This window comes from Cajanus cajan, chromosome 11 (assembly GCF_000230855.2).
Source record: "Cajanus cajan strain Asha chromosome 11, NIPB_CcT2T_4, whole genome shotgun sequence".
Taxonomy (NCBI): Eukaryota; Viridiplantae; Streptophyta; class Magnoliopsida; order Fabales; family Fabaceae; genus Cajanus; species Cajanus cajan.
The window spans coordinates 28,347,507-28,368,753 of record NC_138527.1 but is presented as its reverse complement, the minus strand read 5'-3'; the positions used below and the strand labels follow the sequence as shown (position 1 = coordinate 28,368,753).

General features: G+C 35.4%; 1 protein-coding gene and 1 pseudogene across 5 annotated transcripts; both read right to left on the bottom strand.

Annotated features, from left to right (window-relative positions):
- Positions 1-850: 850 nt before the first annotated feature.
- On the bottom strand, positions 851-5,559 carry LOC109800347 (disease resistance protein Roq1). 4 transcript variants are annotated; one of them, XM_083066133.1, is made up of 6 exons: positions 4,728-5,559; positions 3,535-4,630; positions 3,066-3,344; positions 2,133-2,933; positions 1,603-2,034; positions 851-1,504 (listed from the first exon to the last, which is right to left on the bottom strand). In XM_083066133.1, exons 1-5 carry the CDS (start codon positions 5,207-5,209, stop codon positions 1,606-1,608), a joined length of 3,087 nt encoding a protein of 1,028 aa, XP_082922259.1. In that variant the 5' UTR covers positions 5,210-5,559; the 3' UTR covers positions 851-1,504; positions 1,603-1,605. The 4 variants fall into 4 exon arrangements, with proteins under 4 accessions (XP_082922259.1, XP_082922258.1, XP_082922260.1 ...); XM_083066132.1 differs by having other exon boundaries at positions 3,535-4,633; positions 4,728-5,558; XM_083066134.1 differs by having other exon boundaries at positions 3,535-4,681; positions 4,793-4,928.
- Positions 5,560-6,147: 588 nt separating this feature from the next.
- Positions 6,148-21,086, bottom strand: LOC114915977 (disease resistance protein Roq1-like; annotated as a pseudogene). The gene is made up of 5 exons (XR_014430489.1): positions 20,358-21,086; positions 9,150-10,227; positions 8,695-8,968; positions 7,763-8,575; positions 6,148-6,812 (listed from the first exon to the last, which is right to left on the bottom strand). The product of XR_014430489.1 is annotated as a disease resistance protein Roq1-like (transcript).
- Positions 21,087-21,247: the final 161 nt, after the last annotated feature.

The window sequence follows — 21,247 nt, the reverse complement described above, 5'->3', positions numbered from 1 at the left end:
AAGGTATAAAGCGTCTTCTCACAGCTCCATATTCACCACAACAAAATGGAGTAGCTGAAAGAAAGAATCGTACTATTCTTGAAATGGTCCGAACCATGCTTAAAGGGAAGAATATGTCTGAGAAGTTTTGGGCAGAGGCAGTACAGTGTGCTATATATATACAGAACAGGTGCCCACATTCAAAATTGGATGATGTGACACCTCAAGAAGCATGGAGTGGACAAAAACCGAGTATACGTCACTTCAAGATCTTTGGAAGCCTTGCTTACGGTCATGTTCCAGCTCAGCTCAGAACGAAGCTTGATGATAGGAGCAAGAAGTACATTTTGATCGGGTATGATGAAAAGGCAAAAGCCTACAAATTGTATAACCCTGTTACAGGTAAAATTCTAGTAAGCCGAGATGTCCAAGTAGATGAGGAAAGTGAGTGGAGTTGGAGTAACTCGGAAACGACCTCGGGGAGCTCGAACTCTGAAAGGGAGAACTCGGAGATAATAGGGAGAAGCTCGGATAGGACCAATGAGCATTCCGAGGAAGATGATGAACCTGAGCAACTTAGAACTCGGAGCTTGCAAGACATCTACAACTCCACTGACGAGTTACATGTAGTATGTCTATTGACAAGAACAGAAGACATAAAATCTGAAGAGGTGGTACTTGATGAAAGATGGAAGAAAGCAACGGATGAGGAGATCGGATCAATTGAGAAGAGTGAGATGGGAAGTAAAGCTGAGCTAGTTGAGGAGTTTAAAGAAGTGAAGAGGGAGTTTGTGATGACCGATTTGGACATCATGAAGTACTTTCTGGGTTTAAAGGTGGACCAAAGAGCAACGAGTATTTTTGTGTCCCAAAAGAGGCATCGGCCACCTCGACGCAGGGGGTGCTGGACGTTGCATGGCTCGCGGGGCCATGGTACACAGAGGAGTATCGCGCTCTGGTGGAAGAAGCATCGAAATGAAAGAAGAAGGAGAAATTTAAGATTATGGGGGAGTTTTGTTGGATAATCTTAAATTTCTAGAGATATCCGAGATATCCGAGATATTCGAGATATCCAAGATATCCGGGATATCCGATTTAGTTATCTGGAATTATTTGATTTTGAGTTATTTGGTTTCAGATTAGATAAGATAGTTTTTTTGGTAAGTTTTGATTTGATAAGATATTTTATTATCTTCTTGTTAATTCAGTACGTTGTACAATGGCTATTTAAAGGCCATCTCTTATTCAATAAAAATCACAGTGAGTTGCTACGATCACCCACAATTTTAGTGTTACTCGTCTCTCTTAGTTTTTCTACATATCTTGCATTGGTGTACACTCCCCTGTTTCTTGAAACACAAGTGTCACCTGACTTAACTACAATGCAGCTATAGTTGGTTTGGCTTTGACCTTGAAATCATCTTCATTTCTTTGATTCAGCAGACAAATCACTTGGCCTCTTAAAGCTTTAAGTTGTGGTATTGCTTGAGGCAGCATAGGTCAGTCATGACCATGCAAGTGTAACCTGAAACATGTTTTACAAAAAATGGTCAGGAGTTTGGAAAGAACGTACAATACAAAAGACTTGACAAAACTTTTATAGTCACTTCTTCGCTAGGTCACCTATCAAAGATTGTCGGGATTTGAAAATCGAATATCTGCCATGTTTGCTTTTTGTTCCGGTACATGTACTCCCATCCATTCATGACAGTCAAACAAAATCTTAGCACTGTTCCACCCATTCTTAATATGTAATTCTTCATTTGTAATAACCCTTATTTCAAGAGGATCATACACAAAAGTATGATTTGTCTCAACCTGAAATGAATGATCTATAACACAACAATATACCGAGAAATGTAGTATGTCATTGACCATCAGGTGCCACACACGGTGATCGAACGAACGAAAAAGTCCAGCAGCACATAGAGTAATTTCGGGAAACTTGTTACGAAACCAGAAGCGCAGGGATGGACCCCTGCTACTGCAATTCAACCAACTTGGGATTGCTGATCCTGTAAATATGAAATGTTTGCCCCCATTCTCGTGTAGTGTCTGTGAATCACATATAATTAAAAAATGCCAGTTAAGCACCCACATATTTTTTTTTCTTCGAAAAGTATGAGAAAAGATTCAAAACACAGATAAGATACCTGATTCAGTAACATTTCCTTAGATTCAGAAGTCAAGGATGTACAGTTCATAGCTGAAAGATACGTTATGTTTGGTGGGAGGCCTCTGATTTCTCGAAGCTTCTTGCATTCATTCAATGAAAGTTTTGTCAAGGAGAGACAGACACTGATGCATGATGGAAGGATTGTGATATTGCTGTAATTAAGGGATAAATCCGTCACTATGCGCAAGCAAGGAAGAAGTGTTGAAAGAAATTTATCTGTGAGATGATAACAACGATGAAAACTAGCTTTCTTGACATGTGAAGACATTGTTTCTTGATCTTGACCTTCCTCATTTTGTACTTGTGCAAGCCGCTCACAATTGTCAGCTTCAAATGTCCAGAGTTTTGGCAGCATAAAAATACTCCTCGGTAGTTCGAGTAGGCATTGGCATCCATTGAGAGCCACGAATGTGAGCCCAACTAGATTTCCAATTGAAAAAGGCAATCTTCTTATGGCACTACCACTCAAATCAAGTTCACTTATGTTTTCCATCTTCCCTAAAATTTCAGGAAAACGCACGAGACTTGGGCAATTCCAAAGCCCCATGTTTTTAAGAGAAGTTAAGTTCATTTCACGAGGAAGAAGCCCAAGATTGGTGCAATGATCCGTTATCAAATATTCGAGTTTACCAAGGAATCCAACAGAATCATGAACTTCAACTAAATTTTTGCAATTATCGAGAAGCAATTTCTTTAAATTTGGTGCTTCAGACATGTTAGGTATTTCTTTAAGTAATTCACAACCGCTTAAATTCATCTCTGTCAAGGACTTAAATTTCTGCAAAAAAAAAAAAAAAAAACAAAAATAACATAGTGACTAATTCATGAATTTTTATATGGACTTGTAACTCATTAATATTCAAGATCAAATAAACATCAAGAACCAAAATTGGTTAACTACTAACAGTACCATGTTCAGTTGATTGTTGAATGTAAAGGAGGAACTCATAGGCAAGTCCAATATGACAAGTTTCTTTGGATCAAAATCAGCAGGCAGTGATGATTCAGGATATCCACACCATTTTAGCACTCTTAAACTTTTTGGGGAAGCACTAGGTCCCCCAAAAAAGCGAGCATTTTCTACCACCAGTACTTTAAGGCTTTCCATCTTCTCCAATGCAGATGGATTCCATTGCACTTCTTCATCTTTAGACAAGCGTAGCATGATAATCTCAGTTTTATTGGATCCCTTAAGGCAAAATAGTTAAATCAAGATTGAGTTTTCAAATTATAAATCTCATTATATTAGACTAAGCACTAATAGTAAACATAACTAAAATTTAATTGTATTTTAACAACAGCTCTTCCACTATGCATTTTGTCAGAAATGGAAAAATGAAGGACCAAAGAGAAAAATATGTGTTGCACAATGCACATACCTTGTTCTGTTCGAAAACATGAAGAATATCTTCAGAGAACCATAATCTACTGCGTTCACCTGGTTCTGAGGGTGATTCAAGCCGTACAATTTCTCTACCCATATCCTCAATCAAATCATGCATTCTCACACAAAGTTTGTCAATTTCTATTAGACATTTATCAGTTAACACCCGGATAGCATGGTCAGGGTCAGAATCACGACCACTATGTAGCATGTCCTTGACATAACTTCGTGTGTATCCTTTAAAGAAGCAAGCAATGTCTAAAAATATTTCCTTTTCAAATTCCTTTAAGCCATCATAGCTTACTCTTAGGATTTGTTGAATATCATCATGAGGAATTCTTTCATAAGTATCTAATGCTGACTTCCATTCCAACTCTGTCTTACCATATAAATCAGAGCCTATTATTTTCAGAGCTAACGGTAGGCCATTAGAATGTTGCAATACTCTCTTTGAAATGTCTAGATAACGAGGATCAACCTGCTGTGTTTTGAAAGCATTCCAGCTGAACAATTCAAGGGCTTCTTCATGATTTAATCCTTGAACTTTATAAGTTCTTTCAACACCATGAACATGTAGCAAATGGATATCTCTAGTTGTGATAATAATTCTGCTGCCTGGACCAAACCAATCAAGTCCACCTGCAAGTGCTTCTAATTGGTTCAATTTGTCAACATCATCCAAAATTAAAAGAACTTTCTTTTTACAGAGCCTACTTTTAATTATTGGAATCCCTTTCTTTACATTCCCCAACTTAATGTCTTTCTCCCCAACTACATCACAAAGAAGGGTCTCCTGAAGTTGTACCAGGTCTTTTTTCATTGAATTTTCTCTAATGTCAGCAATAATAGAGAGACCTTCAAATTGATGAGCAATGAAATTGTATACGGCACATGCAAGTGTTGTCTTTCCAATTCCACCTATTCCAGAAATCCCTACCATGTGAACTCCATCATTTGACTCAACATCAAGAAGTGACACTAGCTTCTGCATGCGAGACTCTGAACCAACTGGGTAATTAGCAACATATAAAGGGCGGTTGATCCATTTAGAGACCTCTTGAACGATCTCTTCAATGAATTTATATTCGTACCTGCTGAAGTGCAAATATTTGACTGATGACGGTCATTGAAATTCTAATATCCTGCAAAAACATAATATTTATAGGAAAATAATGGTTAGTTGCGTACCGTTCACTGAAATGCCAACCGTATAGATTAGCTGCTGCTTGCAAAACTGACCTCCATTTGTTTACCTTGTCTTTGTCACTGATTCTGGTTTCATGCTTGGCTAGTGCTTCTGCATAACTTTCTTTCTGATACCGCACGTCACATGGATCCACTTTATAAAAAACGGGCCAAACCAGCCTGCCCTTATGATTTAAGCATTCCATGATGTTGACAAGTTCTTCTAAACAAGAAATTGATGATGCATAGTTCTTTGAAAATATTACAATGGCAGTTCTAGATTGTTGAATTGCCTCCATTAGAGCTGGTGGGATTTCTTCTCCCTTCCTCAACTCTTGATCATCCATGAAAGTCTTGACTCCCTTTTGACTCAGAGCATGAAAAAGGTGTCCAGTAAAACCATAGCGGGTATCCTCACCCCGAAAATTGAGGAAAACATCATAAGACCATTCATAGGCAAAGGACGAGGATGTTGAATTAGCCATGATAGAAACAATAAAATATTATTCTTGAGATGTTTGAGGAAGCAACGGTTGAGTCAGACTAACAATAAAATATTGGCCTTAAAGGTTATTTCCTTTGTTCATACTGATATGATATTGCCACACATTATATTAACTTTTTTATATAAAAAAATATAGAAATGAAGAATTTTTGCCCCTAAGCAGTCGAACAAATGAAAAAGAAATGGGAAAAGAATAAAGAAACTAGAAAGCACTAACTTGGAAGACGCGTAAAGACAAAGCTAGGGACAATTGAAAGTTAAAGTGAGAATATAAACAGGAAAGAAATGAAAAAGAAAGAAAAAGAGAAGAAAATGTTATAAAAGAAGTCTAAAGAGGTGTAAAGAATTCGATAAGAAAAAGAGTAAAAAAATATAAATGGTTTAATTTTTATAGATGATTTTATTTAAAATGATAAATAATATGCGCACTTCTAGCCTATTATTTTAAAATGAAATTTTTTATAAATCCAATTATATTCTTTTTTACAAAGTCTCATATGTATAGAAAATACCTTTATGATAACATATATGTTTTATTCATGGAATTCTTAAGTAATAATAACCATATATGTTTTATTATTCACTTTCTTTAATTGAAAAAAAGAGTGTAACAAGACGTGACTCAATGAGGGTGATAACAAGTCTTAATAATGTTTTTGTTTAAAAAACATTTTTTAGAAATATAATTTTTAAAAATGTTCTTATTCAAATAACGATTTTAACTTATATAGAGATAAAATTATATGTTGGAAATATTTAAAAAATTACAGGTGAAGAGAAAATAATGGACATCCCCTTTCATATATTTTTGAATCTATGTTCAAATAAAAATATAAGGAGAAAATTATACATTCATTGACTTTTTTAAATGTACATAAAAATATGATGAAAAGCATTATAGCAACTTTCACAGGTTTCTAGCTACTCGCCTATCTTTATCCATTATTTAATTTAAAGCAAGGTTTGTCATTCCTTCGATGAAAGCATGGTGGCTAGAGAGACAAAGGTAACAAAAACTTGTGAATTCCAAAAATAAAATACCTCGAGACTATATTTTAATTTCAGCCAAAATATCATTGTTTTGAAAGTTTTCTTAACCAAATGGCAACTACAATTTTGTCCACGATTTTTCGCAACTTAAAACATTGGTCCCTAAGTGAAAATCGAATATTTGCCACGCTTGTTTGTTCTTGTACATAAACTCCCATCCATTTCATATTTGTTCTATTTCCACGATTCACCAACGAAATCTCAGCATGGTTCCATCCATTCTCAATGCATAACTTTTCATATTTACCTTTGCCAAATTCAAGTCGTAGATTGAACAGAATTATGTGATTTGCATGAAATAAGCTCGCGGACCTAACATGGAGAAAATTCGGGAACCGTTGACTACTATTAATGATCAAGTCAAACTCATAGCGAAGGAAACCACCCGAAATTCCAACAACACAGAGAGTAATTGCAGGGAATTTGTTACGGAACCAAAAAGACAAGGATGGTCCCCTGCTACAGTGATTAAACAAACTCTGGATTGTAGATCCTGGAAAACAAAAATACGTGCCCCTCTTCTTGTGCAGTGCCTGTTAGTCACATATAATTAAGAACTGTGAATCATTTTGTATTTTATTTTGTTTAAGAAATACTTATAAATAATAAAGCAACAGAATGTCATATATATATATATATATAACACTCTTAAGCATGTCGTTAGAGGTTTGATTCCAACTCTGTGTATGAAAAAATATTTGGGAGAAGCCAATCTCTTAAATAAATTTTAGTGTTTCAAAGAATTAGTCTCCGACTTTCAACTACAAAATACTTGGTTTACAAAAAAAAAAAAAAAAAAAAAAAAAAAAAAAAGACTTATAATAGATCTTATTGTAGGAAAAAAATAAGAGGGCAAAAGAGGGAATGAGGAACAAGTGCTCTTAAAATTTAATATTCGGCCTAATTCAATTCATAAAACTAATTCTCTTTTATATATATTATTTTGACTAATCATTGGTCGATGTGACACTTCTTTTGTATTGAGATCTGGATATCTATTGATATAGTTGGAGATTGACTTGAAAACAATCACTTTGCTCGACTCTAATATCACCTTGGGATTTAAGTTGGCGATTAAGTCGATTTCAAAAATTAATAATGGTGGAGAATTATTCTTCATTTATACATTTTATTATTAAGAAAAATTCAAGTCTTATGTTAGTTAGAGATTAGATAATTATATAATATATAAGTGGAGAACAATCATCAACTTATAAATCAATTTTGTAGGTTGAGTTAGATTCAAATCTATTATTTTAGAATAATATCAAAGTTATCTTAGATTCTTAAAAAGGATTACGTATGTGTAACTTATTAAAAATGACCACCCACATGAGGTATCGGAAAAAATCAGCATTTCATTATTATTTTAATTTTTTTCATGTCGCATAGCTCAAGTAATTGAATTGATTGAAGAAGGTAGAGTTTTGTTATTCTATTATTACCTAAAACACTGAAAATTTCCAAAATGGAAATATGATACCTGAGTCAGTAGCATTTCCTTAGACTGGGAAGTTAACGATGTGCAATTCACTGCTGAAAGATATTTTATATTTGGCGGCATCCCCATAATTTCTCGAAGTTCCCTGCATTCATCCAGATAAAGTTTGGCCAAACTGGCACAATCACTGATACAAGGTGGTAGTGTTGTCATATTGCTATGATTAAGGAATAAACATGTTACAAGATGCAAGCGAGGAAGAAGTGTAGCAAGAAATTCATCTACCAAACAACAATTGCGATCTCTTCCAACTGAACTAAGAGTGACATTCCTCACATTTGAAGACAGTTTTCCTTGCCCTTGATCTTGGCTCTCTATTTTTGCAAGCTTTTTACAAGAGGTGGCTAGAAAAGTGTTGAGTTTTGGCAACATAAAAATACTACTCGGTAGTTCTTGTAGCCTTTTGCAATCATCTACAGACAACATTGTGAGGCCAACAAGATTTGCAATTGAAAATGGTAATTCTCTTATGGAGGTACCACTCAAACATAGGTAGTTTATGTTTTCCATCCTCCCAAAAATTCCTGGAAAATTCTTGAGACTTGCACAATACCCGAGGGACATGGTTTTAAGAGAAGTTAAGTTGATGCCACGTGGAAGATCCCTTAGACCGTGACAATGGGTAAGATTCAAATCTACAAGTTTGTAAAGGAATCCAACCGAATCATGAACTGCAACTAAATTCTTGCAAAAATCAAGATGTAGTTTCTTCAAATTTGGTGCACCAAACATGTCAGGTACTTGTTTGAGTGATAGGCAACCACTTAACTTCATTTCAGTCAAAGACTTGAATTTCTGCAAAATTCAAATAATAAATGAGTAGTTACATTATGAATATTTTCTAGTGAAGCTTATTAATATTTAAGACCAAAAATATTATCGAGAATGTTACATACTATAGCACTAATACATACCATGATCACATGATTGTCCAGCCTAATGGAGCTCATGGGTAAGTCAAGTATGACAAGTTTCTTTGGATCAAAATTAGATGGCAACAATGGTTCAGGGTATTCATGCCATTTTAACACTCTTAAACTTTTTGGGAGATGATTAGGCCCTCTCGTAAAGCGAGCATTTTCAATCATCAATATTTTCAGGTTTTCCATCTTCATCAATGCATTTCCATCCCATTTCACTTTTTTATCTGAGTAGATGTAGCATGATAATCTCAGTTTTATCGGATCCCTTTAAACAAAAAGCATTAAATTATTTAGAATAAATTTCCAAATTATAAATCAATTTAATTGAGAAATAATAAAATATGTCATCAAAAATTGAAATATAGAGTTAAGAATTATCATGTCTTTCACTATGTATTTGTTTAAAATTAAAAGTCAATGGTCTAACAAACAAACCTTGCACGTACCTTGTTCTTTTTGAAAACATGAACAATATCTTTAGCAAACCATAATCTACTACGTTCACCTGGTTTTGAAGGTGATTCTAACCTTACAATTTCTCTACCCATATCCTCAATCAAATCATGCATTCTCACACGATGTTGATCAATTTTTATGAGACATTTATCAATCAAAACTCGAATTCCATACTCTGGGGTAGAGCCACGACCACTACATATAGTATGTACCCTTTGAAAAAGCATGCCATGTCTAAAAAAATTTCCTTCTCAAATTCCTTTAAGCCATCATAACTAACTCTTAGGATGTCGAGGATATCTTCATGAGGAATTTTCTCATAAGAATCTAATGCAGAATTCCATTCCAACTTTGTTTTTCCATATAAGTCAGAACCTATTATTTCCAAAGATAATGGAAGGCCATTAGAATAAAGTATTGCTCTCGTTGAAATGTCCAAATAAGTAGGCTTAACTTGTTTTCTTTTGAAAGCATTCCAACTAAACAATTCAAAGGCTTCTTTATGATTCAATCCTTCTACTTCATAGGTTCTTTCAACACCACAAACATACAACAAATGTTTATCCCTTGTTGTTATGATAATTTTGCTACCATAACCAAACCAATCAAGTCCACCTGCTAGTGCTTTTATTTGCTCCAGTTTATCAACATCATCCAAAATCAAAAGAATTTTCTTTTGAAAGAGCCTTCTTTTAACTATTGGAATTCCTTTATTTACATTCCCCAACTTGATGTCCTTATCTCCAATTAAATCAGAAAGAAGTGTCTCCTGAAGTTGTACTAAGCCATGTTTCATTGAATTTTTTCTAATATCAGCAAGAAAACAACGATTCTCAAATTGATCTGCAATTAAATTGTATGGCACATGCAAGTGTTGTTTTGCCAATCCCACCGATTCCATAAATCCCTATCACATGAACACCATCATTTGATTCAACATCTAGGAGTGAGTTTACTTTTTGCACTCGAGGCTCTAACCCAACTGCGTAATTAGCAACGTGTAAAGGGATGCGATTGAATTTTTTAGATACCCCTTCGATGATCTTTCCAATAAACTCATATTCATACCTGCACAAAAGCAAATTTAAGCGTAAAATTGAATCAATTCAATCAAAATCATGTCTAGTTAACAATATTAGTTGGCAAAAGTAGTAGTGACTTATATTTTTTAACAAAGTTATGTAGGATTTGAATTTTGGCCTTGGTCGTGAAATAGTGTTAATTGAAATGATACATCAAGCTATCAAATATCATTTTTTATTTTCCTGTTTTGTAGGCAATAAAGAGTCAAATAATTGGGAGAATCAGAATATTTGATTCTCCTTGTTTCTATCATACATTATGCTTGTTAGTGGCAGATTTTACGAGATTATGTTTTCCTATTGTCGTATAAATTCATGCCATGCCATTGATCACATAGATGAAGAGCCTAACGGAGGAACAAGATCACTTTCTAACCTCTATCAAAGGTGCAATGTTTCCATCATGGAACCTACTGGATATAACGAAGCTGCAACTGATAAAAAATAGATAAATGCAATAGAGGAGGAGCTCAGGATGATTGAAAAAAATTAGACATGGAAATTGGTGGATAGACCTAGTTGTTAAGTCTCAATTTTACCTCTTTTTGATGAGACTTATTGAACAAATTCCACTCATCCTTTGAACCATTGCAATATAATTGTTCTCTTTTTGGTTCATTTTGTATGCAGATATAACTAACCCAAATTCATCTAACAATACCTTAATCCACCTCATTTTTTGTACAGGTATTGAGCTAGAGATTTGAGGATTGAAGATCTTTTGGATTGGAAACATAAGGAGCCAAGGAGCAGAGCAGAGTGTCTGCGCCGGGCGTAAGATGACGCTGCGCCGGGCGTAAAAAGTAATTGCGCCGGGCTTATAACGAGGCAGAAAGTGCTCAGAAGACTATGCGCCGAGCGCGACAACTTATGCGCCGGGCGCAGAACCCTAATCTGACCTCCCAGGCTCGTATTTGAAGCCATTTTCGAGGGTTTCTCCCTCATTCACACATTGGGCGCGTTTTGGGAGTTGTGGAAGGGATTCTCGGAGCTTGAAGCCGTTCGTGTGTGGGTCTTTCCTTCGGTTCTTCATTTCTCCCTTCATCTCTATTTTGTATTTACCCTCTTTGTTGAGTGGTTTCACCCATTTTTTGTGGGGTTAGATGTAACCAACGAATACTATTGTAATCCTTATGGTTTTTATGATATATATACATGTTGTTTCATTCATTGTTGTTTATGTTTCTATTCTTAATGCTTGCTTTGGATTGATCACCATTTGCACGATTTAAGGTTCCATGGGTATTGGAAAATAACCTTTGAAACTAGTTCTGAAACATATGCCTAGTGGTGATTGTATCTAGGGATAGAGCTTGACCCATTAGTAGTCTTAAACCCTAGCCCGTAATGCGGGTGTAGATATTGGGTACTCAAGGGATTGATATTCAATATCCGCATCTAGGCTCTTTTTCTAAGGGATTAGGTTTGAGTAACTCTTGGGTTGACTAAGCAATGAATTTAACAAGAGATTAAGGACTCATTAGTGTAACGTTTGGTGAAATCTGACCCCACAACCTCACAAAACCATTACCATTTCTACCCTTTTCCACTCACAAACCATTATTTATTTATAGCTTTCATTCCAGTAGTCATGCTCTTCGATTCATATACATGACGAACTACAATTTGGAATCATTCTTTAGTCACGAATAGTCATTAAATGCTTATTTTACCTTCTAATCCCTGTGGATACGATATTTTTACTACTTGAACGGCCGGTATACTTGCCGTGTTTGAGACCGTTGATGGAATTAAACTAAATTTCAATTATAACAAAAGTACTTCAACGGAAATCTCAACAAGTTTTTGGCACCGTTGCCGGGGATTAGAATGGCGATTTAGTATTTGTAGCTATTTGTGACTTATTCTTTTTTTTATTGTTATTTTTATTTGTGTGTTGGTAATGAATTGTTGAAGCTAACCTGTGTACTCTAGTCTTCAGCTTTCTCTTGTATGCAAGGTACTGCTCAAATTGGATTCACCAATCCTTCTGAGTCATTGTTGAGCAATCATGAGATTGCACACGGGGCAAAAAGGAACAAGAGCAACAAGAGGAGAAGGAGAATCAGAGCACTTCAAGTTGGTCACCGTCAGGCTCGGGACAGTAAACAAGCGCTTCCTGGGAGGCAACCCAGAGATCTGACTTTGTTTATGTGTTTGTCCTTTCATTCTGTTGTAGATTTTAGTGTTAATGTTTGTTATGCATGATTGTTTTGTGTACACGTTGTTTGTGTTATATGTTGGTTTGTGGTATGTATTATTTTGTGTTAGATGTTGATTGTTAGAATCATGCTTGAGTGGGTAAATATAGGGTACATCTTGTTGGGAGTGTGAGGAAGAGGTAACTCTGTATGTAGGTGGAAATCAGGCCTTATCTCAAAGTAAATTTAGGCAAAACTGACCATATCAGGGTTATGCGCCCGGCGCGCTTCACCTCGCGCCCAGCGCAAGACTCGAATTGTGGTCTCTGGAACCCACCACGCCGGGCACGTTTAACGCAAGCCCGGCGCGATATCAGATTTTGAAGCCTTGTTGAATTTTACTGATATGAAGCCCGGCGCATCTGTGTTGCGCCCGGCGTAGGACATTCCTGACAGCCCATATTTATCTGTTTTCAATCATGTTTCTTTATGTTCTGTTGTATGTTGTATGTTTGTGTGCTTTATGTTGCATTGTTATAGTTCATTTCCGTGTGCATGCATGTTGTGCTTAATTTTGGTCTAAGGATATTCCCCATTTTTGCTACATTTGCTTGGTCATCACTGTGTATAAATTTTGTGCTCACCATGTTCTTTCATGATTACACTCTGCAATCACTTTTGGTTACTAGGACTTTCAGGCATATACTGATTGGCCTGGGGACCAGGCTCCTAAGTTTGGGGGAGTAGTGGAGCTGTTGATGCTGATGGAGTTGATTATGGTGGAGCAGCTCTTGGAGATGATGATGACTAGACCCCACAGATGGAAGCAGATGGAGTTTACCTTAGTTTATCTTTGTTATTGCAATTTACTTTTCTGTCTTTTAATTTCAGTATTTTAACTGTTTTTATTTTTAGTTCTTTTTTGGTGATTACTTTGTTGGTTCTTTTGTGAATAGTCTTCTTTAGCACAGGTTTTAATCTTGTTGATACTTGCGTTGCTTGTGGTCAATTCTGGATTATAGTTTGCTTGATGTTTATGGTGTGTGTACCTTAGACATTTTCAAGTCACATTAGATCTTTAGTTCATAACTAGTTGCATACGGGTTTCAATGTTGATCATAGAACTGAGTTGAGTTTGATAGTTGTGCATGCATAGCCGGGTGAGGTGTGAGCCTAAATACCTATGAGTGAACTACACTTAGGTTGCATGATAGACTTTGCTTGAGTTTCCCTGGTGGTTTGCTTATGTTGTGCACTTATATGATCAAGGCATTCATACTCCTCTATTTTGTAACCATCTAAGCCAAAAAGCCATCTCCACTCTTCACTTGACCCATACCTTTCTAAGCCTAAACAACACACCTTCCACTTGTCCCAAACCATGAAAAATTAACCATAACCCTTGCTTTGGTTAAGAGAGCAAACTGATGACATCAAATAAGTTTGGGGGAGTTGAAGAATGGGGAATTTTGGGAAGAAGAAAGTATGTGGTCAGCCATTACAAAACAAAATAAAAAAAATAAAAAAAAAAAGAAAAACAAAGCAAAACAAAAACAAAAATATTAAGATGCAAAAATGTAAATATGCATCTCATAAAGGCTAATGGCTTGGATCAGGTAAAGGGCATGTGCCAAATTGTTGTAATGGGGTATGGAGAGGGACATCATTGTAAAATCTTATTTGCTCTCTTAAGCTATAGCACCTTCAATCCTTGAAAACCCATAAAACTGCTACCGCTTGACCCTACTTGACCCAGATTGCCCTAATAAAGACCTTGTGATAAGTGTCTGCATTTGTTTTACCACTGGTTTCATTTGGAAACGAAGAGCAAAGTTGAATTATGTGGCGTGAGTAGTAGACTAGAGAGAAACACTCACCCTGATACACTAGTGTGCATAGAGAGAAACATTTTCCTAGTGAGGATGCATACACAGATAGTCATTACTCCTCTTAGCTCTTTGATCTCTTTTGAAACCTTTGTTTGCACCTTGTCATGTTCTATTGCAATAATTGTGATTGGAAATTCATCTGAGGTTCATGCTTGCGAAAAGAAGATACAAGTGAACTAGGATGTAGAAATTGACTCACTTGCATTACTTGTTATCTGCTAGATTAATTACCTTTTGCTTGAGGACAAGCAAGGTTCTAAGTTTGGGGGAGTTGTTAAGTCTCAATTTTACCTCTTTTTGATGAGACTTATTGAACAAATTCCACTCATCCTTTGAACCATTGCAATATAATTGTTCTCTTTTTGGTTCATTTTGTATGCAGATATAACTAACCCAAATTCATCTAACAATACCTTAATCCACCTCATTTTTTGTACAGGTATTGAGCTAGAGATTTGAGGATTGAAGATCTTTTGGATTGGAAACATAAGGAGCCAAGGAGCAGAGCAGAGTGTCTGCGCCGGGCGTAAGATGACGCTGCGCCGGGCTTGAGAAGAACAGAGCAGTGGACTTTTGGAAGTTGTACATGCGCCGGGCGCGAGACTCCACCACGCCGGGCGTGATCGAGGCAGAGAGTACCTCAATACTCTCTGGAACGAATTGCGCCGGGCTTAATACAGAATTGCGCCGGGCTCGCTCTAAGGCAGAGAATGCTTGAAAGTCTCTGGAAGACACTGCGCCGGGCGTAAAAAGTAATTGCGCCGGGCTTATAACGAGGCAGAAAGTGCTCAGAAGACTATGCGCCGGGCGCGACAACTTATGCGCCGGGCACAGAACCCTAATCTGACCTCCCAGGCTCGTATTTGAAGCCATTTTCGAGGGTTTCTCCCTCATTCACACATTGGGCGCGTTTTGGGAGCTGTGGAAGGGATTCTCGGAGCTTGAAGCCGTTCGTGTGTGGGTCTTTCCTTCGGTTCTTCATTTCTCCCTTCATCTCTATTTTGTATTTGCCCTCTTTGTTGAGTGGTTTCACCCATTTTTTGTGGGGTTAGATGTAACCAACGAATACTATTGTAATCCTTATGGTTTTTATGATATATATACATGTTGTTTCATTCATTGTTGTTTATGTTTCTATTCTTAATGCTTGCTTTGGATTGATCACCATTTGCACGATTTAAGGTTCCATGGGTATTGGAAAATAACCTTTGAAACTAGTTCTGAAACATATGCCTAGTGGTGATTGTATCTAGGGATAGAGCTTGACCCATTAGTAGTCTTAAACCCTAGCCCGTAATGCGGGTGTAGATATTGGGTACTCAAGGGATTGATATTCAATATCCGCATCTAGGCTCTTTTTCTAAGGGATTAGATTTGAGTAACTCTTGGGTTGACTAAGCAATGAATTTAACAAGAGATTAAGGACTCATTAGTGTAACGTTTGGTGAAATCTGACCCCACAACCTCACAAAACCATTACCATTTCTACCCTTTTCCACTCACAAACCATTATTTATTTATAGCTTTCATTCCAGTAGTCATGCTCTTCGATTCATATACATGACGAACTACAATTTGGAATCATTCTTTAGTCACGAATAGTCATTAAATGCTTATTTTACCTTCTAATCCCTGTGGATACGATATTTTTACTACTTGAACGGCCGGTATACTTGCCGTGTTTGAGACCGTTGATGGAATTAAACTAAATTTCAATTATAACAAAAGTACTTCAACGGAAATCTCAACACTAGTCATAAAAAAGTTGTTGGAGTCAAGTAGGTTTATAGGACCAAGCTCAATCCTGATGGTTCTGTTAACAAGTACAAAGCAAGATTGGTTGTTGAGGGATATTCCCAAATCTTTGGGGTGGATTTTTTTGAAACATTTGCTCTAGTGGCTAGGTTGGATACCATAAGGTTGTTGTTCTCACTTGCTGCACAAAATGGTTGGGCTATACATCAAATGGATGTCAAGTCTGCCTTTTTGAATGCATACTTAGAGGAAGAATTTTTTTATCAGACAACCGGAGGGTTATGTTGTTCATGGTACAATAAAATTGATGCACACTTGGTGAACTTAGGCTTTGTAAAAATTCCAATTGAATTTACCCTATGCGTCCAAAAGGTTGATAATGGTGTACTTGTTGTGTCCCTTTATGTTGATGATCTATTTATTACAGGAAGTCTTAAGGAGTTTATTGACAAGTTCAAAGAAAGAATGAAAGTTACCTTTGAGATGAAAGACCCAAGAAAGATGACATTCTTTCTTGGTATGCAAGAGAAAAATGAGATATTTGTGTGTTAGCAAAAATATGCAAAAGTACTCAAGAAGTTCAACATGGAAGAGTGCAAACCAGCTCCAACTCCAATGAATTAAAAGGAGAAGTTACGCAAAGAAGATGAAGTTGAAAAGGTTGATGAAAGGTTGTATAAAAGCTTAATAGAGTGCTTGATGTATTTAACATCAACTAGGCTAAATATTATGTATGTTGTGAGTTTACTATCCAGTTACATGTATTGTGCTAGTGAAATTCACTTTCAAGCAGCAAAAGAATTCTTAGATATGTTAGTTGATTATGGAATAAGGTTTAATCAAGTTAAAAGTTTCAGTCTTCTTGGTTATTCTAATAGTGATTGGGCAGGTTGTGTTGATGATATGAGAAGCACTTCAGATTATTGCTTTACCTTGGGTTCTGGTGTGTTTTCATGGTGTTCTAAAAGACAAGAAGTTATCGGCTCAATCAAAATTAGAGGTAGAATATATATAGTTGTTATTAGAAGTTATCAAGCTCTTTGGATTAGAAAGCTCATGATAAACTTGCGCGTGGAACAAACAAAAGGCACACAAATACTTGTGGACAACCAAGCTACAATTTCAATTGCTAGTGAACCAGTGTTCCATGGTAAGACAAAACATTTCAAGATCAAGTATTTCTTTCTAGAAGAAGTTCAAAAGATAGAGAAGTGCAACTTGTTCATTGTAGAACAGAACTTAAAAATGCTGACATCCTAACAAAGGCGCTTCCTAAAGACAGATTTGCATTCTTGAGGAAAAGACTTGATGCAGCTTCAATGTCAAGGAGTGTTAATTGAAATGATCCATCAAGCTGCCAAATATCAGTTCTTATTTTCCTTTTTTATAGGCAATAAAAAGTCAAATAATTGTGAGAATCAGAATATTTGATTCTCCTTATTTCTGTCATATGTTATGCTTATTATCAGCAGCAGATTTTATGAGATTCAAATTTTCCTATTGCTGTACAAATTCATGTAATGTCATGGAATAAAATATAATTCCTTTCTTCCATTTATGCTACCGCACTGTGTATTCTTTTGAAATAACCGATTAATAAACTATGTGGAAAGAAAAATATCTATTGTGGACACTCATGATTTCTGACGGAAATTGACCACTACTTTCAATGATAAATATTTTATATCAATGATATATCGTTACTGAAAAAAATCATGTCTAATTTCCCTCACTAGAAATTGTAAAATCATGTATTACAATTTAAAATTAAATCTAGTTCGATATCATTGTATTATTTTTCTACTATATTAATATTAATTATTAATTAGAACAAAATCTTTCATAACATAATTAGATTTTCAATTATTAATTTCTATTTTTTTCTTTCTTTTCTTTTTCTTAGATTCGAATTCGAAAGTGGAAGAGTTAAGTGAATTAAAAATTCAAAGAAGGTTCATGGCCAAGGGTAAGTGAATTAATTTCTATTTTTCTTCTTATTTTATCAATGTAGGACTTGTTTGTATCCCAACAAATTAAGAGACACAAGTTCCTATAACTTATGTCAATTGATGTTTATTTTTTAATAAAAAGTATAATTTTTCTCACCGAGTCGACTAGTATAAGAATAAGGTTATATCTTTTTATCATAATTAATTCAATAATTATATCATAAAAGGAAAAAAAAACTTATTAGATGATATAAAGTTGTATCAATTTGGATCAAGGAAAAAAAAGGAGAACCAAAGTGAAAAGAATGAAAGAATATTTTTATAACTAAATAAAAAATTTGTAGATAATTAAGATAATTTCTTAGACTTTTAATATTAGAGACAAATACAATTTTAAATGTAGATCTAACACGTAAATAAAAATAAAAAAAATGATAAGATTAATAAAATGTAAATAATGATAATTATCAGAATTATCAAAATTTAATTATGAAATGAGTTAATTATTTAAGAGAATAATATATAATATATATTTATAATAGGAGGAAATAGCATCCATAAAGAGAAAAGAAAAAGGAAGCAAGAAAACATGGGACTTGGCTTTCCAAGAGTAACCCAAAAGCATTATCAGGCCCGATTTCCACATGTTCAAACTAAAAAGGATCCTCAAAGAAAAGCAACCCAAGACAAATTAAAATAAGGCAGATGATAAACACACCTCCACTCTCGTATAAACACACCCCCTTTTTAAAAAAAATATATATATAATGTCTGAATTACCCTTAAAAAAATAAAATTCCTAAACTTACACCTCCCTTCCTCGTACCCCCGTTCCCCGCACCCCCACACCCCACACCCCCTTCCACTTGTGATTTGTGGCGGTTATTTTGGCAATTTCTGACGGTTAAAAACCGCCACAAATTGCATTACCCGCGTTTAACCACCGGATCTACGATCGCCAAAAACCATTTGGGGTGGACATTTTGTAAATGAAAACCATAGAGTAAATTTCCATTTGGGTGGATCCCCATTTGGGATTGCTTCTTAAGAATTGTTGATGAAAACCATAGAGTAAATTTCCGTGTTTATTTAATGAGCGCTACCTGTCATAAGTAAGTCATATTATAGAGTTCTCATGTTCAGGAATTAAAAGTTATCCATGAACCAAATAGGTCATTAAAGGTTGGGATGAAAGCATTTTAGGAGGTGATGGAGTTCCCCCCATGCTTGCAGGTACTTTTTTTATCAGTGGAATTCATTTTTTATGACATGCCCAGGTAAAATTGTTTACTTTTTCCTAACATAGGAGGGAAACGTACACTGAAGATTCCTCCAGAACTTGGATATGGCTTAAGAGGTGCTGGTTGTAGAGGAGGCAAGTACACTTTTCCTTTTGATCTGTGTTGCTAAACAGTACTTTTTGTTTAACATTATATTTGTGTGGATCGTAGATCCGGCGGTTAAACGCGGGTAATGCAATTTGTGGCGGTTTTTAACCGCCAGAAACTGCCAAAATAACAGCCACAAATCACAAGTAGAAGGGGGGTGTGGGGTGTGGGGGTGCGGGGAAGGGGGGTGTGGGGTGCGGGGAAGAGGGGTGCGGGGAACGGGGTACGGGGAAGGGAGGTGTAAGTTTAGGAATTTTATTTTTTTTAAGGGTAATTTAGACATTTTATATATATTTTTTTAAAAAGGATGTGTGTTTATACGAGAGTGGAGGTGTGTTTATCATCTGCCTTAAAATAATAATAAAACACGAGGGAAAAAAATGATTCCTTGGGCTAAACCGTACTGAAACAAATTCAAGATCTATTGGGCTAAACCCAAAATTAACAAAAGTTTATGCCTAAAGTCATAACTCATAAGGGATAAAAAGAGTAAATAATAAAATATGGACAAATCATGTTTACACTTCCTTTCTTTAATAATAATAATAATAATAAAATCTCTCTTCTTTATTTTTTTCAACAAATTTATTAACTACCTTTTTAATTTATTCACTTTTTTATTTCTTGTTTTTCATTTTCTCTTTTCACTTTTGAATTACAAAAGTTTTATTTTATTTTTAATTTATTCATGTTTTCAAATATCTATATAGAAAACATTGAAAATAACTTTTTTTATATAAATCTTTAAAAATAGAAAATAAGGTTATAATTTTTTTTTTCTGCCACGAGTATCTCACTCGCAATATTTCAGAAAGGCATTCACAAAGCAAAAATCGAACACAAAATTTTCTTTAAAAAAATACAAATTAAAAATAGGGTGACAATTTTATAACTAAAAATTAAAAATAAAAACGCAAAAGTGAAGGGTCATACTCATACAACATATTTTTTTCTTTAAAGAATGACTAGAAAATGGTAGTGGTGAGTTACTCACCCATGTTGGAAATGCCAACCAGAGAGATTTGCTGATTTGTGCAAAGCAAACCTCCATTTTTTCACCTTCTCCTTCTCATTATTCATCCTTCTTTCATGCTTCTCTAATGCTTCTCCATAACTCCCTCTTTGGTGCCTCACATCACACGGATCCACATCATAGAAAACTGGCCAAACCAACCTCCCCTTGTGTTCTAAGCACTCCATGATCTTCACAAGTTCTTCCAAACAAAACGTTGACCATGCATAGTTTCTTGAAAATATCACAATTGCAATCCTAGATCCTTCAATTGCCCTCATCAAAGCCGGTGTGATCTCCTCTCCTTTCTTAAGCTCGTGATCGTCCATGAAGGTGTTGATTCCTTTTGCACACAAAGCATTGTAGAGGTTTCCTGTGAACCCCATGCGGGTGTCCTCGCCTCGGAAACTAAGAAAAACATCATAAGCCCATTCGTGAACGAAGGACGAGGATGTTGCTTTTATCATGGTGGAAGTAGAAGAGATTAAAAGATTAATTCTTAAGTGGTGGATGGATGTAGCAATACTTGTGTGAGAGAGAAGGCATGCATGTGAAGATACCTAAAATCATAAGGGGAAATATAGTGTCATATACTAAGAGAAGGATGAGAGGTATGTAAGATATTTTCATTTTTTCATGGAGTCAAATCAATAAAGACAGGTTAGGAAGAGAAAAAGATAGTAAACAAGATGAGTAACGAGAAAACAAGACAAATTTTTGGATCATAAAAAACGGTAGAGAAATTGATACGTTATCTTTGTTGAAAAAATTAATGTTACATGTCGATCTTTATTTATATATAATGGACTGGTCAAATATCGATTATGTGGGAGCAAAGTGTTCATTTTGTTCTCTTCTTCAACTCATAAAGT

What these genes read in the sequence shown, in the direction of transcription:
- LOC109800347 (XM_083066132.1), bottom strand. Translation starts at nt 5,209, where the DNA reads ATGGCTAATTCAACATCCTCGTCCTTTGCCTATGAATGGTCTTATGAT. An exon ending in ATGTTTTCGAACAGAACAAG is followed by an intron (nt 3,345 to 3,534) that starts GTATGTGCATTG and finishes TTTTGCCTTAAG; the next exon opens with GGATCCAATAAAACTGAGAT. An exon ending in AGGAAATGTTACTGAATCAG is followed by an intron (nt 2,035 to 2,132) that starts GTATCTTATCTG and finishes TGTGATTCACAG; the next exon opens with ACACTACACGAGAATGGGGG.